Below are 11,296 nucleotides of genomic sequence, written 5' to 3' on the forward strand. Positions count from 1 at the left end.
AACAGCCTGTGACCCCCCCCCACCAGATCAGTGCCCTCCTCTCCTGACATACTCTGTGCTGCTGGGACCTGCTCCTCATACTATATAACTAACAGTCTGTGACCCCCCCACCAGATCAGTGCCCTCCTCTCCTGACATACTCTGTGCTGCTGGGGACCCCCCTCATCATACTATATAACTAACAGTCTGTGACCCCCCCACCAGATCAGTGCCCTCCTCTCCTGACATACTCTGTGCTGCTGGAGACCCCCCTCCTCATACTATATAACTAACAGTCTGTGACCCCCCCCCCCTCTCCTGACATACTCTGTGCTGCTGGAGACCCCCCTCCTCATACTATATAACTAACAGTCTGTGACCCCCCCACCAGATCAGTGCCCCCCTCTCCTGACATACTCTGTGCTGCTGGAGACCCCCCCTCCTCATACTATATAACTAACAGTCTGTGACCCCCCACCAGATCAGTGCCCTCCTCTCCTGACATACTCTGTGCTGCTGGGACCTGCTCCTCATACTATATAACTAACAGTCTGTGACCCCCCCCACCAGATCAGTGCCCCCCTCTCCTGACATACTCTGTGCTGCTGGAGACCCCCCTCCTCATACTATATAACTAACAGTCTGTGACCCCCCCCACCAGATCAGTGCCCCCCTCTCCTGACATACTCTGTGCTGCTGGGGACCCCCCTCCTCATACTATATAACTAACAGTCTGTGACCCCCCACCAGATCAGTGCCCTCCTCTCCTGACATACTCTGTGCTGCTGGGGACCCCCCTCATCATACTATATAACTAACAGTCTGTGACCCCCCCCCCCCCCACCAGATCAGTGCCCTCCTCTCCTGACATACTCTGTGCTGCTAGGAACCCCCTCCTCATACTATATAACTAACAGTCTGTGACCCCCCACCAGATCAGTGCCCCCCTCTCCTGACATACTCTGTGCTGCTGGAGACCCCCCTCCTCATACTATATAACTAACAGCCTGTGACCCCCCCACCAGATCAGTGCCCCCCTCTCCTGACATACTCTGTGCTGCTGGGACCTGCTCCTCATACTATATAACTAACAGTCTGTGACCCCCCCACCAGATCAGTGCCCTCCTCTCCTGACATACTCTGTGCTGCTGGGGACCCCCCTCATCATACTATATAACTAACAGTCTGTGACCCCCCCACCAGATCAGTGCCCTCCTCTCCTGACATACTCTGTGCTGCTGGGGACCCCCCTCCTCATACTATATAACTAACAGTCTGTGACCCCCCCACCAGATCAGTGCCCTCCTCTCCTGACATACTCTGTGCTGCTGGGGACCCCCCTCCTCATACTATATAACTAACAGTCTGTGACCCCCCACCAGATCAGTGCCCTCCTCTCCTGACATACTCTGTGCTGCTGGGGACCCCCCTCATCATACTATATAACTAACAGTCTGTGACCCCCCCACCAGATCAGTGCCCTCCTCTCCTGACATACTCTGTGCTGCTGGAGACCTGCTCCTCATACTATATAACTAACAGTCTGTGACCCCCCACCAGATCAGTGCCCCCCTCTCCTGACATACTCTGTGCTGCTGGGACCCCCCTCCTCATACTATATAACTAACAGTCTGTGACCCCCCACCAGATCAGTGCCCTCCTCTCCTGACATACTCTGTGCTGCTGGGGACCCCCCTCCTCATACTATATAACTAACAGTCTGTGACCCCCCACCAGATCAGTGCCCCCCTCTCCTGACATACTCTGTGCTGCTGGGGACCTGCTCCTCATACTATATAACTAACAGTCTGTGACCCCCCACCAGATCAGTGCCCTCCTCTCCTGACATACTCTGTGCTGCTGGGGTCCTGCTCCTCATACTATATAACTAACAGTCTGTGACCCCCCACCAGATCAGTGCCCTCCTCTCCTGACATACTCTGTGGTGCTGGGACCCCCCTCCTCATACTATATAACTAACAGTCTGTGACCCCCCCCCCCCCTCTCCTGACATACTCTGTGCTGCTGGAGACCCCCCTCCTCATACTATATAACTAACAGTCTGTGACCCCCCACCAGATCAGTGCCCTCCTCTCCTGACATACTCTGTGGTGCTGGGACCCCCCTCCTCATACTATATAACTAACAGTCTGTGACCCCCCCCCCCCTCTCCTGACATACTCTGTGCTGCTGGAGACCCCCCTCCTCATACTATATAACTAACAGTCTGTGACCCCCCACCATATCAGTGCCCCCCTCTCCTGACATACTCTGTGCTGCTGGGGACCTGCTCCTCATACTATATAACTAACAGTCTGTGACCCCCCACCAGATCAGTGCCCCCCTCTCCTGACATACTCTGTGCTGCTGGGGACCTGCTCCTCATACTATATAACTAACAGTCTGTGACCCCCCACCAGATCAGTGCCCTCCTCTCCTGACATACTCTGTGCTGCTGGGACCCCCCTCCTCATACTATATAACTAACAGTCTGTGACCCCCCCACCAGATCAGTGCCCTCCTCTCCTGACATACTCTGTGCTGCTGGGACCTGCTCCTCATACTATATAACTAACAGTCTGTGACCCCCCCACCAGATCAGTGCCCTCCTCTCCTGACATACTCTGTGCTGCTGGGGACCTGCTCCTCATACTATATAACTAACAGTCTGTGACCCCCCACCAGATCAGTGCCCTCCTCTCCTGACATACTCTGTGCTGCTGGGACCTGCTCCTCATACTATATAACTATCAGTCTGTGACCCCCCACCAGATCAGTGCCCTCCTCTCCTGACATACTCTGTGCTGCTGGGACCCCCCTCCTCGTGCTATATAACTATCAGTCTGTGACCCCCCACCAGATCAGTGCCCCCCTCTCCTGACATACTCTGTGCTGCTGGGACCTGCTCCTCATACTATATAACTATCAGTCTGTGACCCCCCACCAGATCAGTGCCCTCCTCTCCTGACATACTCTGTGCTGCTGGGACCCCCCTCCTCGTGCTATATAACTATCAGTCTGTGACCCCCCACCAGATCAGTGCCCTCCTCTCCTGACATACTCTGTGCTGCTGGGACCTGCTCCTCATACTATATAACTAACAGTCTGTGACCCCCCCACCAGATCAGTGGCCCCCTCTCCTGAAATACTCTGTGCTGCTGGAGACCCCCCTCCTCATACTATATAACTAACAGTCTGTGACCCCCCACCAGATCAGTGCCCCCCTCTCCTGACATACTCTGTGCTGCTGGGGTCCTGCTCCTCATACTATATAACTAACAGTCTGTGACCCCCCACCAGATCAGTGCCCTCCTCTCCTGACATACTCTGTGCTGCTGGGGTCCTGCTCCTCATACTATATAACTAACAGTCTGTGACCCCCCACCAGATCAGTGCCCCCCTCTCCTGACATACTCTGTGCTGCTGGGGTCCTGCTCCTCATACTATATAACTAACAGTCTGTAACCCCCCCACCAGATCAGTCCCCCTTCTCCTGACATACTCTGTGCTGCTGGGGACCCCCCTCCTCATACTATATAACTAACAGTCTGTGACCCCCCCACCAGATCAGTGCCCTCCTCTCCTGACATACTCTGTGCTGCTGGGGATCTGCTCCTCATACTATATAACTAACAGTCTGTGACCCCCCACCAGATCAGTGCCCCCCTCTCCTGACATACTCTGTGCTGCTGGAGACCCCCCTCCTCATACTATATAACTAACAGTCTGTGACCCCCCACCAGATCAGTGCCCTCCTCTCCTGACATACTCTGTGCTGCTGGGACCCTGCTCCACCTCATTCCTTACCTGGTAGTTGTTTGGGTTGGGGGCGACTCCTGCGGGCTGGGGTGCCATGCTGTAGTGTCGGTGCAGGCTGCTGCGGGGGGCGCTGTGCCCGGGGTATTGTGTGCTGCTTGTGTTGTGTGCTGAGGTATTGAGGGGCAGGTAGAAGTCATTGCTGTGATACATTGTATTCTCTGTGGGTTCTCTGGGGTTGGGGTGTAGGATTTTGGCACTTGCTGTCCGGACAGGGAGGGGGGACAGTGCTGCCCGGTTTTCGCGCGGTGAACTGTTGCTTTCCCTAAACCGTGAGCAGAGCTGGTTCTGCGCCCCCATAGATGCCAGCTCTTCCTCGCGGGCGTATTCGTCGTTGACATCGCCTGTCTCCATGGCAATGGAGAAGCAGTTGGATTCTGGGGGCCGTGACCTCTCCTCCAATCCGGCGCACAGCGTCCTGGACGAGTGCTCCCCCGTGGCCAAGGAGAAGACGTCCCGGATCTCCAGGTTCTTCAGACCACAGGCCGAGTCTCTAGGCCGCTGCCCGCTGGACAGATGGGGGACAGGGCTGAGGCTCGGCTGCTCGGGCTTGTGCATCCTCTGCCCCCCAGGAGGGTCAGCTACATTTTTCACGGGCCAAGTCATTGTCTTTGGAGGGGCAATTCTCTCAATCATCTGTGCGGACCCTACAAACGTTTTCTTGGCGACGTACAGGGAGTTGGTTGTGTTTGTCACATTCTGCTGACGAGGAAGAACCACAGTCTTGTCATCGATGGGCGTCATGGAGGTCTTGACCACCGGAGCTTGCCGCAGCACCGGAGCCTGCAGCTTGTGATAGTCCGCCTCAACCCTAACCGGCGCCCTCTGCAGGGTGGGCTTTAGCAGATCGGCCTTGGGAGTGGTGGTCTGTGCTGTGCTCCCCACTCTAGCAGAGGAGTTACCTGGACTGTACACACAAGTCATAATGAGGTCCCCACCAGAGGAAGTCCTTGGGGGCTGCTGGGGGCGGGGGATATTTGGCACATTTCTCACAGTGGCCTCTTGGGGGCGTGATGGTGAATTAGAGACTGAACCCTGAAGCTGCCCTCCAGTCTCCACATAACTCTTACTGCTCATCTTCCTTCTCTTGTTGCCCACCCAGGTCTGTGGAGAGAAAGGAGACACAATAATTACCATAAGATATAGAGCAACATACAATGTATACAGGATAAAACATTCTGCTTCAGTGAATGGAGGAAACGTGGTCTATTTAGAATGCCTGTTACTTATCCTGTATTATACAGAGCTGCACTCACTATTCTGCTGGTGCAGTCACTGTGTACATACATGACATTACTTATCCTGTACTGATCCTGAGTTACATCCTGTATTATACCCAGAGCTGCACTCACTATTCTGCTGCTGGTGCAGTCACTGTGTACATACATGACATTACTTATCCTGTACTGATCCTGAGTTACATCCTGTATTATACTCCAGAGCTGCACTCACTATTCTGCTGCTGGTGCAGTCACTGTGTACATACATGACATTACTTATCCTGTACTGATCCTGAGTTACATCCTGTATTATACCCCAGAGCTGCACTCACTATTCTGCTGCTGGTGCAGATCCTGAGTAACATCTTGTATATTCCCAAAGACGGAATTGTGGCTGTGACCTGACCGCACAAATTGGAGCAAACTCATGGCCACAATAGTAGTCCCAGTGCGGTGATATGGGCACATGAAGTAGGACATGTCTTATATTTGGACAGAATTGTGGTGTGGTTGCTCGTCTTGCAGTGGAGAGGTGAGGAGCTTGCAGTAGTTTTCGCCCGGGATCAGGTCCAGATGAGCACACGAGTGTGAATAAGGCCATGTAGGTCAGAGCCATGTTCATTATTCTGCTGTATTGTTATGTGACTCTATATGTAAAATTTATGCAATATTTATAAACATCTGAATGCAAAATAAATTAACAAAATAAACAAAACATAAGTGGAAGATCCTGCTCTCCTACAGCTGGTGCCATCTCCCAGGCTCTGTCCTGTACCTGGCGCCAGGTGTGGGACACTAGAAGCCGTCAGTTCTCACACACGGGCACCAGGTAGTCACATGTACAAGGGGGAACATTATACACACAGCTGGGGGCTACACACGTCTGTAGGACCTGATACTCGCAGCTGAAGATTTATCACAATTGTATCCAGTGAAGACTAACTTCTGGTATTCAGATTGATACATATAACCTGCAACAAACCAAGAGGAGAAGAGGGAGATCCCTGCTGTGGACTGTCTACGCTAAAGACAACTGTCACAAATCCTCAGCTGTGTGAAGTGATACGTCAGGACAGGTTACCTCTGTATATAAATAAGTTTCCTTCTGTAACACCTGAGCTGAAAGGCAGATCTTACAATGACTGCAAATGATTTATTAGTATTGGTGTTCACTCCTGGGGTACATGCTGACCCCCATACAGGGCCCTATATGAAGCCTTCATCTGAAATGGTGCGTTCCCATGTTGCGTTGTGGTTGTGTTTGAAACTGCTGAGGAGAGGTGATTTGCCTAATGACATTACTGTTAACATTTGTGTTTACAAAATGCATCACAAACACAATGTTAACACGGGTTTGTTAACTTATACATTAACATCGTGTTAACAAAAGTAAACTGTAATGTTAACAAGCTGTTGTAATGTGTTTCAAACACAATGAAAACGCAGACAAAAACGCAACGTGTGAAAGCTCCCAAAAGGAAAAGAAAGCCGTGCCTGTAGCGCCACCTAGTGGAGGGCAGACACTTTGCAGTCAATGTTCGACCCTTCAACAGGCCTTGCAGTACGACTAGGATGTTATCTCTCGTAATATACATCCCCCTCCCCCCTCCTTAGACTGCGGCCACCTACCCTGACCACACTGAAGTCCAGCTTTGTCTCTTGGGCGCACTGTAATATCAGCTGGAAGCAGCTTTTGCTCTGATTCGTCATACCGTTGTCATAATATCGCTGCAATATCCTCTGCTGCTCGGCAGTGAACACCGAGCGCAGGTTCATCTGCAACAGGAAAATACAGGAGACCAATGGGACACAGATCAGTGGTGGCAGCACATCCCTTGCACCCAAACAACAAACTGCAAAGTCATCTTTGGATCAAGAATCGGGAAGGTACAGCTCCCCTCCTGTCTACAGGTTGAATGAAGTACTGCAACTCCACTCACTTTAGCACAACTGAGCTGCAGTACCAGGTGCAGCCTAAGCACAGGAGGGGCGCTGTTTCTGATCCCATATAACCCCTTTAAGCTGAATCCTCCCAATTGAACACTCATTTTCTCCTGCTGCATTTGCAGTTCAAAACACAAAGTGTGAACCCGGACCAAAGCCGCCTTCCCACATCATCACAACAGCATCCAAAGAGCTATATTTAGTTTTTCTGTCATTTTTAGTGCAGTTTCTCTCTTGGGAACCTAGCTGGGAGATATGGTCAGCAGTGAGCACCGTACAACCTGCTCCGATGTCTATATACAAGACACAGCAGAGAAGCCGCAGCGGGGTGTGTGGGGGAGGGGGCGCGCAGGTGCAGCAGCACAGCCATACGCACGCTGGGACGGAAAAAGTATTGAACATGTCAGCAAAATGTTCTCAGTTAATCTATTACAAAGCGGCCACTGACTGACATTCTCCCCAGATGTGGGTAACATCTCATCTACATCACAGATGTCCATGACTGATGTGTAATAATGCTAAATTACTGCTATGTATGTAATACGGTGTACACGTCACCTCCTCCTGTATGGAGACACCAGTGTCCTGCATCGTTCTGGCCCATTCCCAACATCCTGACGGTTCTGTCGGCTCCTATGGATTTCTATAGGATTCCGGTCCGGTGATTGCCTCCTACATTCCAGCAGTAGATTTACTTTCCTTGCCTGTGTTTTTGGGCCTGTGTCTTTGTCGTAGCTGATTCATGATGTACTTTCCGCTTCCGGATTATGGCCCCAGCAGTGATCACTGCTTCTTTTGTCACAAGCGCCATCAGTATGTGCTACAACAATAAGGCGCCATGCACACACAGGCTTTTTGCAGATGTTTCAACATCCAGCACACGACCCCATGTGTGAGACGACTGCCCGGTCCACAAATTATACAGCAAGTCCTATTTCTGCCCGTGTCTGAACCAATGCAAATAGGCCACAAACAGTAGGTAATGGTTCTGTTGTTTGTGGCCCGTGACACACTCAGTTTTTTGGATGCAGTTTTCGAAGCCAATGGATTCAGCTGCTCCTCCTGGTTTGGACATCGAAAACTGCATATGAAAAACTGAACATGTGAACGCTCCCTGAGCTAGTAATGAGACAGCTCCCTGGTGTCACCCATCATGAGATGTTTTTGTGGTCCTTTTGATACATTTGTTGTAGCTTTTATTATGTATCACTAAAGGTGGTGGCACACGTGGCGTTTTTAGTCATGCGTTTTCTGTCCGTTAATAACCACATTCGTTTTTGTAAGTTTTTAATTAAGATAATTGGGAAAAACATGCTTTAAAACGGTCCAAAAGCGGGACATGTGGCATCACCTTTTGGTGTAGGGATTGCTTTCTAATTACGGATAGATTTCCGCTGGTGTCATGTCTTTCCATGGCTTTTTGCTCCTCTCTGACTTCATATGTTAAATACTTTTCCCTGTGTCATCTCTCATTATTACACATCAGTTATAGATGTCAATGGCCGCGGTCACACGTACCGCTAGGCGTCCGTTCGGCCCTGGAAACGCATGTGCGTTTGGGCCGAGGACCGCCCCCTGTGCGCTAGCATCGCGTTATTAACGGACGCCTAGTGGTACATGTGACCGCGGCCTATGTGGATTTCTTCTCCAGTGTGGATTGCATGGAATGTTACTGACATCTGGGGAGAATTTTGAGTCAGTAACAGATTTCAACAAGGATTTACTTTGGTGAGGTGTACAATACATATTTCAGATGCTGTCTGTGTAGAATAGGGGACAACACACTGATTGTGGATCCTGGTACCCACAATTTTCACAATCAGGGGTCCCATTACCACAAATAACGGGAGCGATAGATTGATCCTATGCCCTGCTGCTGCAGTCATTACTTATGGGAGTGTTGGTAGAGAGTGCAGCGCTCTCTTCTGCGGACACATAGAGGGCTGGTGTCTTATTCATTGGGACGGATCAGTTTGGTGGATACAATGTAACATCACGCTACAGGGCTATGTGATGCAGGATACAATGACTCCAACCTCTGGCTGATATCCCTGAGACCCGGTGGAGGTGACTTCCCCCACATTTGGGGCCGCGCTTCCCTCCATCTTACGACTGGGACAGATGTTCTTTCCAAATTTTCTGCAGCCCTGTGGAAGAATAAGGAAAAATTATTTCTGCAGAAATTTCTAGCGAACACATTATATTCAGATATACAGGCGATGAGACAGTGGGGGGAAGGGCACGGTCATCGTCAGGTGATCTTAATAACCCAAACGTTTAGCGCTGTTTTTGATGCCATTGTACGGTATCTAGTGTCTGTGGCTGCTGCAGATGTCATGTCCTGCGACAACTGTCCATATGCGATGAGGAGCGCGAGACTTGTATGTACATAAGACCAGGCCCGTTGCGTTTTGAACCCGTTTTTGGGCCGAAACATGCAAAACACCGGCGGCTCGTTCCCGATCGCAGGCGTTTCCATAGAAACGCCGATGTGATCGGGCCGAGGCCCGCCCCAGTGGGCGCGACTTTGTCTGCGTTTGCAAGCGCAGACAAAGCGCTATGTGTGGCGCCAGCCTTAGGGTGAAGACACACGTGGCGTTTTTAGGCCGTTTTCAGATCGTAAAAAACGCATGCGTTTTTGACAAGTTTGAATTAAGATAATTGGTCAAACCTGTCAAAAACGCATGCGATCTGAAAACCAAAAACGGCCTAAAAACACCACGTGTGTCTTCACCCTTAGGTCTGCGCCAGTGAAGGGTAACGCTGAGGCTACGCGGCATGTGACACGTCTAATGACTGGCTATGGACTACGATATATGAAGATACCACAGTGCTTGGATCGATGAGGAATGTCCCTGGTTTATCATTATAGATTTTTCTTTACAATGTCATTATTTTTCCATAACACCCAGGGAGGGACTGATTCTGTGTCTCCACAGGGGGCGCACCTCTGTATGGGGACTGGTCACGTGAGGTTGCACATGCATATATATTTATACATTCTTGCCGTCTTAGATGTCATACATGATGTACACGTGACATCACAACCGCTCGCTCCGTAAACCAGCCGCGCGTGACGTCACATCCGAGCACCGCCCTGGTGATGAGGTCGCAGCCCACGTGACGGGAGACATGGTTTCCGCGCGGTATGAGACAGGTGCAGCGCAGTGCGCATGCTTGGGAAGGGGGCGGTGCGGTAGCTCCCCCCCTTGTGGGGCCGGGAAGGAGGGGGGGGCAGATGATTTCGCATTAACCCCTCGGCTGCTGGAGAGCTGCATGGCGTGTACTAGCGGCGCAGGGGCCAGGGAAGCCCCGTATGGCCGAGCTTCTCCCTCACAAGCAGTGGGGGCGGGTGTCTTCTCCCTCTGGTGTCCCCCCTCCCTGTTCCCGTTCCGGCCCGCGCCCCCTCCTCTAGCCCGGTGCCCCCCGCCCTCCACATACCTCCCCCCGCCGCTGGGGTCCCGGGGCCCGGCTCCGCTCGGCTCCAGGTCCAGACAATGAAATCAGCGCGTCCGATCATCAATTCTCATCATGATTGTGACGTCACCACAGACAGCAGCCAATGGGAGGCCGAGATCAGGGGAGACAGGGGGGATGGGATCCATGAATAATGAATGTGCCCCCCCAGCCCCCACACTGCAGGATATACAGTATATTCACCCGGGGAGGTAGTGACGTCACCACAGTGTGTGGATATACATAGAGAAACATGTCTTGCCGGGGTATATACAGTATATACATTATATGTGATGTCACTGCCGAGGTATATACTTTATATACATTATATGTGATGCCACTGCAAGGGTATATACAGTATATACATTATATGTGTCCTGTGATGTCACTGCTGGGTATATACATTATATGTGTCCTGTGATGGCACTGCCGGGTTATATACAGTATATACATTATATGTGTCCTGTGATGTCACTGCCGGGGTATATACAGTATATACATTATGTGTGTCCTGTGATGTCACTGCCGGGGTATATACAGCATATACATTATATGTGTCCTGTGATGTCACTGCCGGGGTATATACAGTATATACATTATATGTGTCCTGTGATGTCACTGCCGGGGTATATACAGTATATACATTATATGTGTCCTGTGATGTCACTGCCGGGGTATATACAGTATATACATTATATGTGTCCTGTGATGTCACTGCCGGGGTATATACAGTATATACATTATATATGTCCTGTGATGTCACTGCCGGGGTATATACAGTATATACATTATATGTGTCCTGTGATGTCACTGCCGGGGTATATACAGTATATACATTATATGTGTCCTGTGATGTCACTGCCGGGGTATATACAGTATAT

At 50.9% G+C, this 11,296-nt stretch overlaps 1 protein-coding gene across 5 annotated transcripts in view; it reads right to left on the minus strand.

The window, feature by feature from the left end:
* HDX (highly divergent homeobox) overlaps positions 1-10,528 on the minus strand; it is a 28,832-nt gene extending 18,304 nt beyond the window's left edge. The window contains exons 1-4 of one of the 5 annotated variants that reach the window (XM_072123594.1): positions 9,984-10,084; positions 8,996-9,106; positions 6,645-6,791; positions 3,787-4,899 (exon numbers count right to left, since the gene is read on the minus strand). In XM_072123594.1, coding sequence (XP_071979695.1) covers positions 3,787-4,899; positions 6,645-6,791; positions 8,996-9,106; positions 9,984-10,001 — 1,389 coding nt within the window. In that variant the 5' untranslated portion in view covers positions 10,002-10,084. Of the gene's footprint in view, positions 1-3,786; positions 4,900-6,644; positions 6,792-8,995; positions 9,107-9,983; positions 10,085-10,400 lie in introns of those variants that run through there. The other 4 variants (XM_072123593.1, XM_072123597.1, XM_072123595.1 and 1 more) reach the window with 4 other exon arrangements.
* Positions 10,529-11,296: the final 768 nt, after the last annotated feature.

Source organism: Engystomops pustulosus, chromosome 9, assembly GCF_040894005.1.
Source record: "Engystomops pustulosus chromosome 9, aEngPut4.maternal, whole genome shotgun sequence".
Classification (NCBI taxonomy): Eukaryota; Metazoa; Chordata; class Amphibia; order Anura; family Leptodactylidae; genus Engystomops; species Engystomops pustulosus.